Here is a 14,481-nt window from a genome sequence, read left to right as displayed (position 1 = left end):
ATTGTATAAGTGACTTGTGATTTCGATTATTTACTTTGTATTAAACTCAAGAAAAATATTCAGCGCTGAGTTGCTTCATTTGTTGCAGCTGTGAATCCGTGTATGTGAGATGATTGTGGATACAATGCACATCTCTCCAAAATACAATCGTGATAATTATTATGAAAGTGTACAGAACGTTGAAAAAGGTCCACTATTAATGGCTTTTGTATTTTTTTCTTTTCGGATTGTGCTTTAACTTACAATAACAAACAAGTTAACATACCCACGTCCAGACCATGTAACTCTGTTGAGCAGTCAAAGTTATCGAGAAATTGTATATAAGATCATGATCATTTACCCTGTTTATTGTAATATACCTGCCGCAGATCATCAATTTTAAATTCATTGTCACAAATATAGGAGCATTAGTGAGTAGTCAGAACGAGATCAGTTTTTAATGTTTGTAATAGAGAACCAAAAAGTCAGAAGGCACGTATCTCCGAAATTGTTCATAGTGCATAGTTCATAGTTTTAGCCTACTTGAGAATATGAAAGGAAACAATAGTAAGGTCTACAAGAAATGGATTTAAATCAAAGGGCTTTTTTTCTGGAAAAAAGGGGAGGGGAGCGGCATTTTTTAATTTGCACGCAGGCGGCCACAACCCCCGCGGCGGCCCTGCTGGCACATGACACCTTGCTCGTTAACCGGTGGCCAAAGAAACAGTTGACAGGTGGCTGCCTACATGTAGGATATTTCTATTCTTTTAGTATATAAAAATCTGTTTAGGTTTTGAGATATTTCCTTAATTCACCTATGGCACTACAAGATCAAGTATTTACTTTTATCTGCCGACTTGAACTGTCACAGCACCCTTACGAAGGACGTCAAGGGACAGATGATGAGAGACTGAAGATTACTGCAGACGAAGACACTAACACAAACAAAAAGAAAATTGAAGAGAATTTTGAGCATTATCTAAGCGTAGGCTAAGCTCGATGCTGCTTCGGGCTTGTTGTCATAGACGCTTATTCCTAGAAACGGACAAGACGGACAGAAAGTACACTGTACAGTGGGCTCTGTACACCAAACGCAATCAAATGATTGGTTAAAGTCAAACCAAGTATGGGGGAGAATCTATAATAGTTAAACGCTGTTAAACACACTTTAAAAAAAAAAAACACACTTATCCACTCCTCACTAGACAAGTGCTTTGACTCTATTATTTACTTTAGTGTATAAATCATCTCAACTTTTGTACTGACCACATATGACAGTTGTACTGACCACATAGGGCGATGTACTGACTACACAGTAAGGTGTAGTGAACACACGGGGCGATGTACTGACTACACAGTAAGCTGTACTGAACACACGGGGCGATGTACTGACTACACAGGAAGCTGTACTGAACACAGGGGCGATGTACTGATCACTTAGTGGAATGTGCTGACAACAGAGGTTAATGTACTGACTGTACGGCAATTTACTGACCACATAGGGAATGTAGTGACCACATGGGTCAATGTACTGACTTTACAGGAAATTGTATAAGACACATAGGGCAATGTACTGACCACACAAGGTGATGATTGACTGACAACATAGAAAGTTGTACTGACCACAGAGGGCATTGTACTGACTTCAGAAATGGGAGAGCGCCATTATTACCTGCCTGGTGTCAAGGGGAAATGATTTTCTTTATTGTAAAATTAAAAATCCATTTTTCTTTCACTTTTTGTTATTTCTATATTTGTGGGGGAAAAAATAGAACCTTAAATTCTCATCAATCAAAATTTGTGTAAAAAAATAAATTAAAAAAAAAAAAAGAAAAATGATTTTACTTGATTTTACATTTACTAAATTCGTATACTAGACGTTGGCTCTGGTTGACACTGTCCGTTTCACCTCATAAAATAAGCAAGATAGTTTTAAGTCTTGTTTCTTCTTTCCCCAGGAGAGTCACCTGCATCGTCCACCTTTCTACTTCCTTCTCAGTCTTGGTGTGACTGACCTGTCCAGGGCTGTCTTCTGTCTCCCGGTGGTCATAACAACCGTCCTGAATGGGGCACAATGGAGGTGAGTGACTGGTCACGTCACTGTACACTCTACAATGACCATAGACATGGAACGTTCCAAACTATACTTTTAAACATGAATTATGAAATGTGTTATAATTTTTTTTTGAACTGGATTGTTTCGCAAATGTATTTTGCAAGAGACATTTTTTTTAGAAAAATCTTGTTATATAAATAAAATACAAATTATCACACTCATGTTAATCAGATTATCATAGGGTATTTTAACACTTATCATAGGGGATTTCACACTTAATCAGATTATCATAGGATATTTTTAACTTCAGTTAATACGTATATCATAACACATAAGTTACTCCGAGTTTGATTTTCACGATGAGGTTCACCTTCAGACAGTAAAATCTCTAAGAAAATACACTAGCAGAGAGAGCGATACGGGGAATACTGACGCAATAACACCAAAAACATTATAAGACCAAATAATGCATAGTTTGGAAAAGAATGTTGAAATAATTAGACAAGCTAAATGAGGTCAAGGGCACTGTATTGAAGGAATAGCTTTACACACTGGCTACGCCCGTTGATTTCTTTCCAGATTAATCACAACATTTGTTATATTTGCTTCGTTTGAAAATTAACATATCAACCAATTTTTTTTTTTAAGATCACTGTTTGCAACCAATTAATACACATTACAAAAAAAAGTTTAGAAATAAGATTCTGTCGTGCTAAAAAGTTATTATTTACCATTTTAGATCAATATCAATATTTCCTAACTCTGTACAACAGATACAGTAAAAAAGCTTGCTGTTTATATAAAAGCCTCCATATGTGAAATCCCAAATATAATTATTTGATTTTCACCACCGCTTTACTGAACATTTCTCAGGAAGGAATATAGATATTATTTTTCTATCCCATAACGAATGGATGGATTTACTCTCTAAATATGAAATGTTTTCAAGTGCCCTGATACATACACTTACCTATTTCTGATTTTGAGTTATTCTTTTAAAATGTTGTATTCCTAAACATCACGTCTGGCTGTTGACGTTGTCCCAGGGTTTTTATATCAGTATTGTTTTGTTTTTCTTTCATTAACTTGTTAAACTTAGTCGGATTATAATCAATGTAATGTTTTGTTGTTTTTTTTTTATCGCACATAATGCCGAGCTTCAAAGCCACTTAGTTTTGTTATAAGGACTTACTATAAAAGAAATAAACTTCGCGTGGAGGGGAACAGCTAAGTTTAGCCTAGCGCCCAACTGGCGAATACAGACATGCTCTTTGATATAAAGCTACGTACTCTACAGGACATAAATGTTGTCATTATCGCGTTCATACCATGTGTAAATGTCACGCCTTTATAATTTAGCAATGTGTAATCAGTGACGAAGCAAGGTACCGTGGGCCCGAGTTCATTGAACCCCTTCCAGCCATGGATGCTACGCCACTGTGTGTAACGGAGAGTGGGCAGTGCGATTTAGAAGAAAAAAAAAGAAGCGGGAGACTCAATATGACATAAACTCTTCCCAACTCTCCTTTTTTTTTATTATTTTTATTTTTTAAAATAATTCCAAATTATTATTAACTCTTTCTCTCCGAAATTATTTTTCCACGTTTTGAAGGAATTCTTCATTTGCTCGTGACTATTTCACTCCCCCTGTTATGATTGGGCTTCAATAGCTTTGTTGTTTGTTATCAGAAAATGTTGTATTTGGTATAGAATTAAAGGGAAATTCATGCTCTTTTTATATAATTCAAATTCAGGTTTAAAAAATTAAACATTAATTTAATTTAATGAGGTCAAAATCAACGATGGTATCGTCGATTAGGAGATAAAGAGTTACATTGATTTGTTGTCCTACATCATTTTTAAATCGCCCTTTTTAGTTAGACTTTGTTTGTGTCGACACGGTACACCATTGCCAGATAAATTGCTTCTAGACTACAGTCAAAGGGTATACTGCCATTAGTTATGACTCACGGGGCGACCCTTACGTCCGAACCCCTAATAACTGTCATTATGACAGGTCAATAAGTCTTGTTACCTGACTCAACAGATTGACTGCCACGTAGATGCGTTGCCCACGGCAGATCACGCACTTACACGTGTAATCATTCCGCCCTCTCACTGTTACACCACACGCACGCACACATTCAATACTTCCCATAAACACGTACACACAGCTATTCCTCCCGCCCACGCACTCACATACAAACACACCCGCTCGCTCAGTTACTCACATTCACATCCTCAATCCCACACGTATTTATGGGAACCTCTCACATTTCCATAATTGTTCTCAGATATCAAGTTTTCATTTTTTTTTTTTTAAATGAGGACAATCTTCTCAAGGAGAATGTCAAACCTAATCAAACCAAGAAAAAGAAGGGGTTGCACATAAAAACTAGTATATATCAAAACATCGCTTTAATGCTTGTCTAGCCTCGGGCTGACTACAACATTAGGAATCATTGGACATCTCAAGTTCCTTTTTTCCTTAGCCTGCCTTTGAAATTCAAGCCATTTTATTTTTAATTCCATCTTTTAAGGGCGGAAAAAAAAGTTATTTTCTTAGATTTTTTATCAGTTGAATCTCAGAATAATGTTTAATGCCTTGTAGCAAGGCCGAAACGCAAGGCGCAATGTTGAGACAGTCGGAGACTGTGGTCAATGCTTTTTAAAATGTTGACTGTCCCCGAGATCATTTGTTATAGAAGGTCTAAACACTGACCTGCAACGTCACAGCCTGTGAGCTGTTTAGACCAATAGCTCGTAGCCACGTCGTACAGACCTGTGAGGTGGCAAGGAGCTATTGATCTAAACTGCCCACAAGTTGTGACGTTGCAGGCCTTCTGTGTGACTCACTTCTAGGAAAACTACTCAGATGTCTATAAACTTAGTGTACAGATGGCACCGTGAGCATGTCCGAGGATTCTGAGAGAAAGGCAAGCTGACCCCCCCCTCCCCACAGCCCTTTGTATTCAAGTCTTGCATTTCAGCTAGGCTACCCCACCCACCACCAATGCAAAGAAAATACAATATAACAAAAACTCAATAACTGAGTTAAATTGAAGTCAATTGTTAGCTTCCAGAACTAAAACAATACTCCATCTTCTCATTTCCGCACCACACACTCTAACCTATTATTGTTTGCGAGAAGAGGTATCATGGAGTAGAGTCTCCCACGCTCTCTCATTCCTCGGCCTCATGGCTCCACGTTGTTTTTTGTATTGAAATGAATGATAATGTCACTGACATTTGCTGTTTGCAATAATATTAATAATGAAATTAATTAGAATGTTAATTTAAAGCTTCCTAACAATATGTATATATATATATAGTGATAGATAGATAGATAGATAGATAGATAGATAGATAGATAGATAGATAGATAGATAGATAGATAGATAGATAGATAGATAGATAGATGGATGGATGGATGGATGGATGGATGGATGGATGCGATGGATGGATGGATGGATGGATGGATGGATAGATAGATAGATAGATAGATAGATAGATAGATAGATAGATAGATAGTAAGATAGATAGATAGATAGATAGATAGTAAGATAGTAAGATAGTTAGTAAGATAAATAGTAAGATAGTTAGATAGATAGTAAGATAGATAGATAAATAGTAAGATAGATAGATAGATAGATAGATAGATAGATAGATAGATAGATAGATAGATAGATAGATAGATAGATAGATAGATAGATAGATAGATAGATAGATAGATAGATAGATAGATAGATAGATAGATAGATAGATAGACGAATTGACGGATGGACATACAGATGAAAATCTGGAAGCATGTAAAATTGTTTGCTTCTAGTCAGAACCACCTAGAAACTAAATCAAAGTTTATCTTTCAGCTTGAAAAGAAACATGACCTAACGCATTTGTTTTTCTAGAATTAGTTTTGGTGACACTAGAAATAGATCTGGATATCTGACTATTGAACTATCTGGCTGTTAGACAAACTCGGTCACGTTCTGAGATATTATCTGATTGTATTAAGTTTCCGGTTAATGAAGCTGACCATCTCTCGGGTGTTATTTAAAAACAATTTCGCGGTGTTGTTACAATTGACATGAACACGTGCTTATTGTCCGTGTGTCCAGTGACTGGCCATCCTAGTTCTCTTATTGGGTGACCATCAACTCCAACGTTCGATACATGTTGTTTTTTTCTTTTTTCTCCACAGACATGGTGAATCAGCTTGCAAGTTGTTTGCCTTTGCGACCTCCTTCTTCATCTTCAGTTCGGCCTTGTCCCTTCTGGCCATTGCTATCGACAGGCACGTCTCCATCGTCTACTCCAAGACCTACCGACGACGCTCCTTGGGAATCGCCAACCTGGTCGCCGCCATTATCATCTGGGTGGTTGCGTTCTCCGTCTCGTTCCCTCCAGTCGTGGGGGTTGGGGATTACGTCTTCATACCAGAGGAGGCCCAGTGCACCTACCAGCACAAGCATTACAGCAGCAACGACTCTGTCGCCTCGGTCCTCGTGTTCCTGGCCATCCTCTTCCTGACCTACTTTCTCTACTTCCGGATCTTCCGCTTCTTGAGAGCGCACAGGCGCATGCGCCCCCTTCAGCACACCCCGGCCAGGAGCTCAAATTGGGCCTTCGTGGGCCCCGGGGCCAACGGACAAGCGTTCATCAACTGGCTAAACGGGTTCGGGGGTCAAGTGCCAATTCGACAGGGGGGACAGAGGACGGTCCAGCGGCTCAACTTCGGACGAGTGGTCAATTTATCGACGGCCAAAAACGAGCACTTGACTAGGCTTTTCCTAATAGTAACCTTAGTGTTTGGTCTGAGTTGGACGCCGTACGTTGTACTGTCTTTGTGGAGAATTTTCTTAGATGATTCACTTCTGCCTCACCCCTACGTGACGATCTCGGCCTGGCTGGGTTACGCTCAAGTGGCCTTCTGCCCTGTGGTGTACTTTATGTGCCGAGGGCCTTCCAAAAAGGGCCATAGGACGGTGTATTCAGAAGCAGAGAAACGGGAATTTCTTTTGGAAAATAAAATTGGAAAATGAGGACAAAGAAGAGATAGTGTTGAAGAAAAAAAGGTACAGATTATATTAAACAGTATTAGAGAGAAAATAAAAGAGGAACGAATTTTTGCACTTGTAAAAATGTATAATTATTTATTGTATTTATTTTTTGCACATTGTCGCAATGAAAGTAATCACAGCTATCCGCCCTTACACAGCAAATTATTAGTTCTGCCTCTATCAAGTATTACTCGCTACATTAAGACATATAATTCTTAAGTAATCTTGTATTAGTTCGTTAAACAAATGATATAAGTTAATTTGTTAAAAGGTGAATGTTTAAATAATGTTTACTACGTATAGTGTTGAAAAGTACAAAAAAAGAAACATGTAAAAGAAGACAGCAAAAGAGCAACCAAACAACTTCAAATTCATATGAGCGCTGCAAACGTTAAGTTATAGACATCGCTTTACACTAATAGATCTGTTTCCTTTTCATTTAATATTGTCTTTCTATTTATGGCAGTGTGACATTAAAGTAAAGTTGAATTATCTTAATTAAAGTAATCTAAAAATAGAATTGGAAAAATCTCTTCAGCATCAATCAGCTGCAAGGTTTTACTCATAAAATTGTATTATTATTAATATTGACTGGTATTTGTTTCTGAGTAACAACAGTGTTGAAGTAGACCATTGTATGTTATACTTTATAATGAAATATTCACTTTCTTTAAGACCATAAAAATAATGTAACTAATAAGTTGATCTAGCAACACCTTCAACACATTTTTCATACCCATGTTTGTTAAATTACATGTGTATTTGGTTCAACAAAATAATAGCTCTTGAATACAACCGACTGGTTCACATAAATTACTAAATAGTGACTTACTTAGGAAAAGCATTGAAAGAGCAATTTATTGTATTCTTTCTTCTTAAAGATTTATGATCTCCGGCTCCATGTTTTGTTGTTGTTTTATATACAGATTATACACTATTTATCTACTACTTCAAGTACTGGATCTGTTTCAAAGTAATGATTAAAACAGAAATATTTTCCTTATAATAATCTGCCCTCACTCTGTCCATAAGGTTCCATGAAATCTGGGACGAGGAATTAAAGAATTAATTTCACCAGCACCACCAAAACAATGCACTACTTGGTTTTAGTGTTAGTTAGAGGTCAAGACTTTAGATTTCCCCTCAACGACGTCACATTGACGTGTTCACTCCTAAACAACAAATCTTGTTTGAAAAGTGACCATTAGCTAGAGGTATTAAGAACTTATTTCATACTGTAAGTTTTTAATTTGAAAAAGAACTTTGTTGCTCCCATTTAGAAAGTCTTTCTTGACCACAATCATTGTAAACAGGATTTGTGTTTCTATAGCGTAAAAAGAAAATACAATATATGTAAAGATACTTATATAAAATTTAGACTTTATAAAGAGGATTATATAAAATTTAGACTTTATAAAAACACTTATTTAAAAGTTGGAGGCGCCATGGCTGAGTGGTAAAGTGCTTGGCTTCCGAACCGGTAGTCCCATGCTCAAATTCTGGTGAAGACTGCGATTTTAATTTCGGGATCCTTATAGCGCCTCTGAGTCTACCCAGCTTTAATAGGTACCTGACATTAGTTGGTGAAAAGTAAAGTTGATCGTTTTGCTGGCCGCGTGTCACCCTCGTTAACCATAAGCCACTGAAACAGATGACCTTTACATCATCTGCCCTATAGACCGCATGGTCTAAAACTTAGGCTTCATAAAGACATTTATATAAAATTTAGACCTTATAAAGACACATAAACATTTGAATTTATAAAGACACTTATATAAATTTTCACTTCATAGAGACACATAAAATTAGAATTTATAAAGACATATACAATTTAGATTTGATAAAGACGCTTATATAAAAATATTCTTTATCTTTATTATATTCATATTATATAATCTATGATTCAAGCATTTGTAAGTTAGAAAGATGTAACATTCATAAATCCAAAGTAAGATTATCCTGGGCACTGAACATTAGGAACACAATTTTGTCTTCGACATATTTTTATTATTTATCAAAACTACATCTGTTCAGAGGAAAGAACTCCAAAAATGTGTTGCTAAAATCAAAATCAAGAATATTGAATGAGTACTTTGTGATTATGTTTTGCAGAAAACTCAATGTATATAATGGCGCTAGCTGCGTGAAAATGTGGGTTTGCATCTATGAGGGATACGTGAATGTGTGTGTGTGTGTGTGTGTCAGATGTCATTGCCTTTGTTGCCTAACAATAAACAATGTACACACCACTTTATTCTCTGAGTTTCTTCAATGACTGATTTGATCTCAATGTATGTTTGCATCTATTGTGTCTGTCTTAGACACCACTGTTGTTGATGTTACGGTGTTGCTTGTTGATGTTTTAACTTTGTTACTGCTATTGATACTGTTATTGTCGTTGATGTTGTTACTGCTGTTGATACTGTTATTGTCGTTGATGTTGTTACTGCTGTTGATACTGTTATTGTCGTTGATGTTGTTACTGCTGTTGATACTGTTATTGTCGTTGATGTTGTTACTGCTGTTGATACTGTTATTGTCGTTGATGTTGTTACTGCTGTTCCTATGTTATATTAGTTGAAGTTGCTACTGTTGTTGATGTTGTTATTGTAGACTTGTAGTTTATGTTTCAACTGAAGTTCAAAGTGATATTCAAACTTATTGTGTTAATATTTATTGTTATTGTTGTTATCACCGTAATGTACATTGTTAATGAGGTTGATTTTGTTACTTAAGATGATGTTTGTACACAGGAAAATGTTTTTATTACAAAGCTTATATCAACTGCATCTGTTTGTCTGTCTGTCTGTCTGTCTGACTAAACCTTTGTACACGTTATTTCTCCAACACCCAATCTCGGATAAAGCTGAAACTTTGCCAATTGTTTCTCTTACCTGACAACACAAGAATCAACACACACACACACAAATCCAGTTCGTTTATTAACTATTGGTAATCAATTATTTTGTTTAGTATCTCAAACAAGGAAAGAAATAGTACATGGCTGAAGTGGTGGTATTAGATGAATTAGGCCCCATTTATTTTCGCTTGTTGTCTGAGTGAACCCAAACAGGAAATAGAAACAATAGATAACTATATTATCTTCCATGTTCCATGACTCAGACTCTTCGCTAGCTGAGTGGTAACCGTGTTGGCTTGAGATGCCTGAGAAAGTTCTAGCTCACAAGTTCGAATTCAGGTCGTTCCCTTTAAATATATATATATATATAAATTCAAAAAGCGATCACCCATATACCCTGTTCTTTCTCCCCCTATGCCTATCCAACTGGTCCAGACAAGTGATAGGATCATAGCGTATTGAGAACGCAAAAAGCATGAAATTTCGCTAAACTAAAACAATTGGTAAAAAAAATAGTTCTAATCTCACAGTTTTTATTGTAAGTCTAGATCTATTACAAATTTAATTACGTGACTGATCAAACTATTTGATACACTTAATATAAGCTTTGTTTCTTTAAGTATTTTTTTTTATTTTGCTTGTTATTGTTATAATATTTTTTTAAAACTCTAGTGGATATTGTTTTGTTTTGTTTTTTCTGAATGTATGTGTGTGTCTGTGTTTCTTAGTCTCCTCACCGATGACTCCGACTTGAAGTTTGCCTCGTCAATTTCCTCTCAGGAGGTAGCGCGAGTTATTTCTTTCCCCACCAGGAGGTTTGTTTACAAGTTCGATAACTTGAAGGTCTTCTAACTGGGGCGAGCAAACCCTTGGATGTGTACTGTCCCCTGCCATTGGCTTTAATTACAAGTTCTGTAAGAACCAGCTTCAATTACAGCATGGTGCCCAGTCTTGAGGTCTTCAAGGGAATCCTTTTTTTTTCTCTCTTTTCTAGCTCCATGCTTTCAACTCCCTCTTTTTGTTTCTCTTTTACTCCTTATTTCTTTCTCTCTCACATTCAAACACATACACACACACACACTTTTAGTCTGCCTTTCTCTTTTTTTTTTAAGTCCAGACATTCTCGTGTTTGTCTGTCCAAAATGTTTGTTCCCTTGTTTGCATCTCTCTCTCTTTCTCTCCCTCTCTCACACCCCCTCCTTCTTTCTCTATCCTCTCTTTCCTTTACCCTCCCTCTCTCACTCTCTTTTCCTGTTTTATTTCTTTCTCTCTCTCGCTCTCTCACCCCCTCCTTATTTCTCTATCCTCTCTTTCCTTTACCCTCCCTCTCCCTCCCTCCCTCTCACTCTCCTTTCCTCTTTCATTTCTTCCTCTCTCTCTCTCTCTCTCTTTCTCTCTTAGTTTCTCTCTATATCTGTCTTACATTTTTTCTTAACATCTCCCTAGCGAATCAAAACTGGAATAAATGCATTTATTCATTTCGTTTTTATTTCCAGATAGTTCTCTCCGTGTTTCGCAATTAACAGCTTACTGCGAGTTTCATTCATCCCGAGGACAGCTTTTATTATTGCAAATAGCCCCTGGATCTGTCCATCTAAATTTCTTGTGACGCTTTCGTTAATCAACTACATTTTTATCTGGCCAGGGGTCATGTTAATTAAACTTTGACCTTTAGGCTGCTATGACGTAATACGTTGTGAGTCCAGCGTTAACTATTTGGGGATTTCGCTTTTAAAAGTTGAACCTTTACAGATATGAAACTAACAAGTTGTTTTTTTTTAACTGTGTTACTTGGTGAAACATTTCAAAGTTAAACTGTCAACATAATTACAAGTACTTATTCTTTGACTTTTCTTTTTAAATTCAAATGTTTATGTTTCTAATTGAATGGTTTTGTGTTTGTGTTTGTGTGACAGTGGCGTAGCAAGTTACCCGTGGAAAACGACCCAATTTAAGGCCATAATGTTTCTTATGCTAAGAATAACAAAAGCAAAGTCCTGAATCGTGATCTGGAGCCTCTAGCGGATCCTGAATTTTTGGGGGAGATTTATTTTCAAATCCTAACTCTATGCACGCACAGACACCCACACACACACACACACAAACAAAGCGAGAGAGAGAGAGAGAGTGGGGCAGACAGACAGACAGACAGACAGACAGACAGACAGACAGAGCAGTAGACCTCAACAGAACGGTGGTAGACCCTAACTACATAGGCATTAACAACATATGCCCTAACTACATAAGCATTAACTACATAGGCATTAACTACATAGACCCTAACTAAATAGGCATTAACTACATAGGCAATAACTACATAGGCCCTAACTACATAGGCATTAACTACATAGGCATTAACTACATAGGCATTAACTACATAGGCCCTAACTACATAGGTATTAACTACATAGGCATTAACTACATAGGCCCTAACTACATAGACCCTAACTACATAGGCCCTAACTACATAGGTATTAACTACATAGGCATTAACTACATAGGAATTAACTACATAGGCCCTAACTACATAGGCATTAACTACATAGGCCCTAACTACATAGGCCCTAACTACATAGGCATTAACTACATAGGCCCTAACTACATAGGCCCTAACTACATAGGCCCTAACTACATAGGCATTAACTACATAGGCCCTAACTACATAGGCCCTAACTACATAGGCATTAACTACATAGGCATTAACTACATAGGCAATAACTACATAGGCCCTAACTACATAGGCATTAACTACATAGGTCCTAACTACATAGGCATTAACTACATAGGCAATAACTACATAGGCCCTAACTACATAGGCATTAACTACATAGGCCCTAACTACATAGGCCCTAACTACATAGGCATTAACTACATAGGCATTAACTACATAGGCCCTAACTACATAGGCATTAACTACATAGGCCCTAACTACATAGGTATTAACTACATAGGCATTAACTACATAGACCCTAACTACATAGACCCTAACTACATAGGCCCTAACTTCATAGGCCCTAACTACATAGACCCTAACTACATAGGCCCTAACTACATAGGCCCTAACTACATAGACCCTAACTACATAGGCCCTAACTACATAGGCATTAACTACATAGGCAATAACTACATAGGCCCTAACTACATAGGCCCTAACTACATAGGCCCTAACAACATAGGCCCTAACAACATAGGCCCTAACTACATAGGCCCTAACTACATTGCAAACGTAAAAGAAAGAACTACGTGACTAAAATTGCAGCCTACACGTTGAGAAGAGCTGATATAGGAAAGGGGAGTTCAAGTGTCGCCACCGAAACAATAACAATTGTCTTCATATAATTATTTTTCAAAAAGACATTCATATTTAAGTAATTACATTTTTTTGAAGACTTTTGTTTGGAACTTCGTTTTGTTACAAAAAATATAGTTGCAAAGTTCTGAAAAACATAGTTTAGGAATAGAAGTCACCACATACTCATTTCTCTTTCTCTTTTGAGTATTTAAAGCAGTTTAAGCATACATTGAAACAGGTGTATAATACCAAAGTCATTCATACAATAAGAACAATTAGAAAAAAGTTGAGGAAAAGGCCACTGGGAAAAAAAAATTGGGCTCACAACTCATCTGGTTTGTTCCACGTGTACTTAAGTTCCTTATGAATTCTAAATTTTCCAAAAACAGGTTTTCCTTTAGATAATTGCGACAAATTCAAGTCAGGAAATCAACATTTTTTAACGTAAGGAGTTTTAAAATTATATATATATAAATATTATAATAATAAGCTAGTCTTCGAATCTGAAGATTAGTGAGGAACGCAGTATTTCCCATGGCTGCGCAGTCCCAGCTGTGACCTACATATTTTGCCACACCCAGGGCAAGCATAACCATTGTCCGCAGGTGATCGATTTAGATTTTCTTTTCGCCGTCTGCGTTTGTCCTCGGCAGCAGATTTTCTTTTGGTCTCAAATGTGTATCCCGCGGCCTTCGTGAGTGACCTCCAGCTGTCTCGTTCTGAGGCCGCATGCAACCAGGTGCTCTCTTCTTTGCCAGCCAAGGAAAGTTGACGCCTAAGCTGGTCTTTGAAGCGTTTCCGTGGGGCGCCTCTGTTGCGTCGACCACCTTTTAGCTCACCAAAAAAGACTGCCTTTGGCATACGTTCTTCTCCCATACGGGATACGTGCCCTACCCAGCGTAACTGTCGGACCAAAAATAGTCCCTCTATACTGTCCATATATATTCGACTATTATGTTTTTGACTTAGAAGTAGAAGGGGTGGAGGTGGAATGAAAAAGAATCAGGTACGGGTCAGCTGTCCATATTATATTTATTACTAATGATTGTATTTGACATTAGCGAGAGCTGGCTCGATATAGGAATGTAGTATGTAGCATATAACTTATATTAGTTACCGTTGTTATTTACACCAATTGTGAAATTTCTAAACAATAATACGCTATCTCCACCTAAAGGAAAGGACATGTCTCGAGTCGGGGGGGGGGGGAGGAGGATATCTTTAAAGTGACGTG

General features: G+C 37.1%; 1 protein-coding gene across 1 annotated transcript in view; it reads left to right on the top strand.

Moving 5' to 3' along the window:
- LOC106058074 (probable G protein-coupled receptor 85) overlaps window positions 1-9,349 on the top strand; it is a 35,402-nt gene extending 26,053 nt beyond the window's left edge. Inside the window, exons 3-4 of the mRNA XM_013215448.2 lie at window positions 1,938-2,059; window positions 6,237-9,349. Of these exons, the coding sequence (XP_013070902.2) occupies window positions 1,938-2,059; window positions 6,237-7,077 (963 nt within the window). The 3' untranslated portion in view covers window positions 7,078-9,349. The remainder of the gene's footprint in view (window positions 1-1,937; window positions 2,060-6,236) is intronic.
- Window positions 9,350-14,481: the final 5,132 nt, after the last annotated feature.

This window comes from Biomphalaria glabrata, chromosome 4 (assembly GCF_947242115.1).
Source record: "Biomphalaria glabrata chromosome 4, xgBioGlab47.1, whole genome shotgun sequence".
Lineage (NCBI taxonomy): Eukaryota > Metazoa > Mollusca > Gastropoda > Planorbidae > Biomphalaria > Biomphalaria glabrata.
Note: the sequence above shows the minus strand (reverse complement) of the source record. Positions and strands in the feature narration are given on the sequence as shown.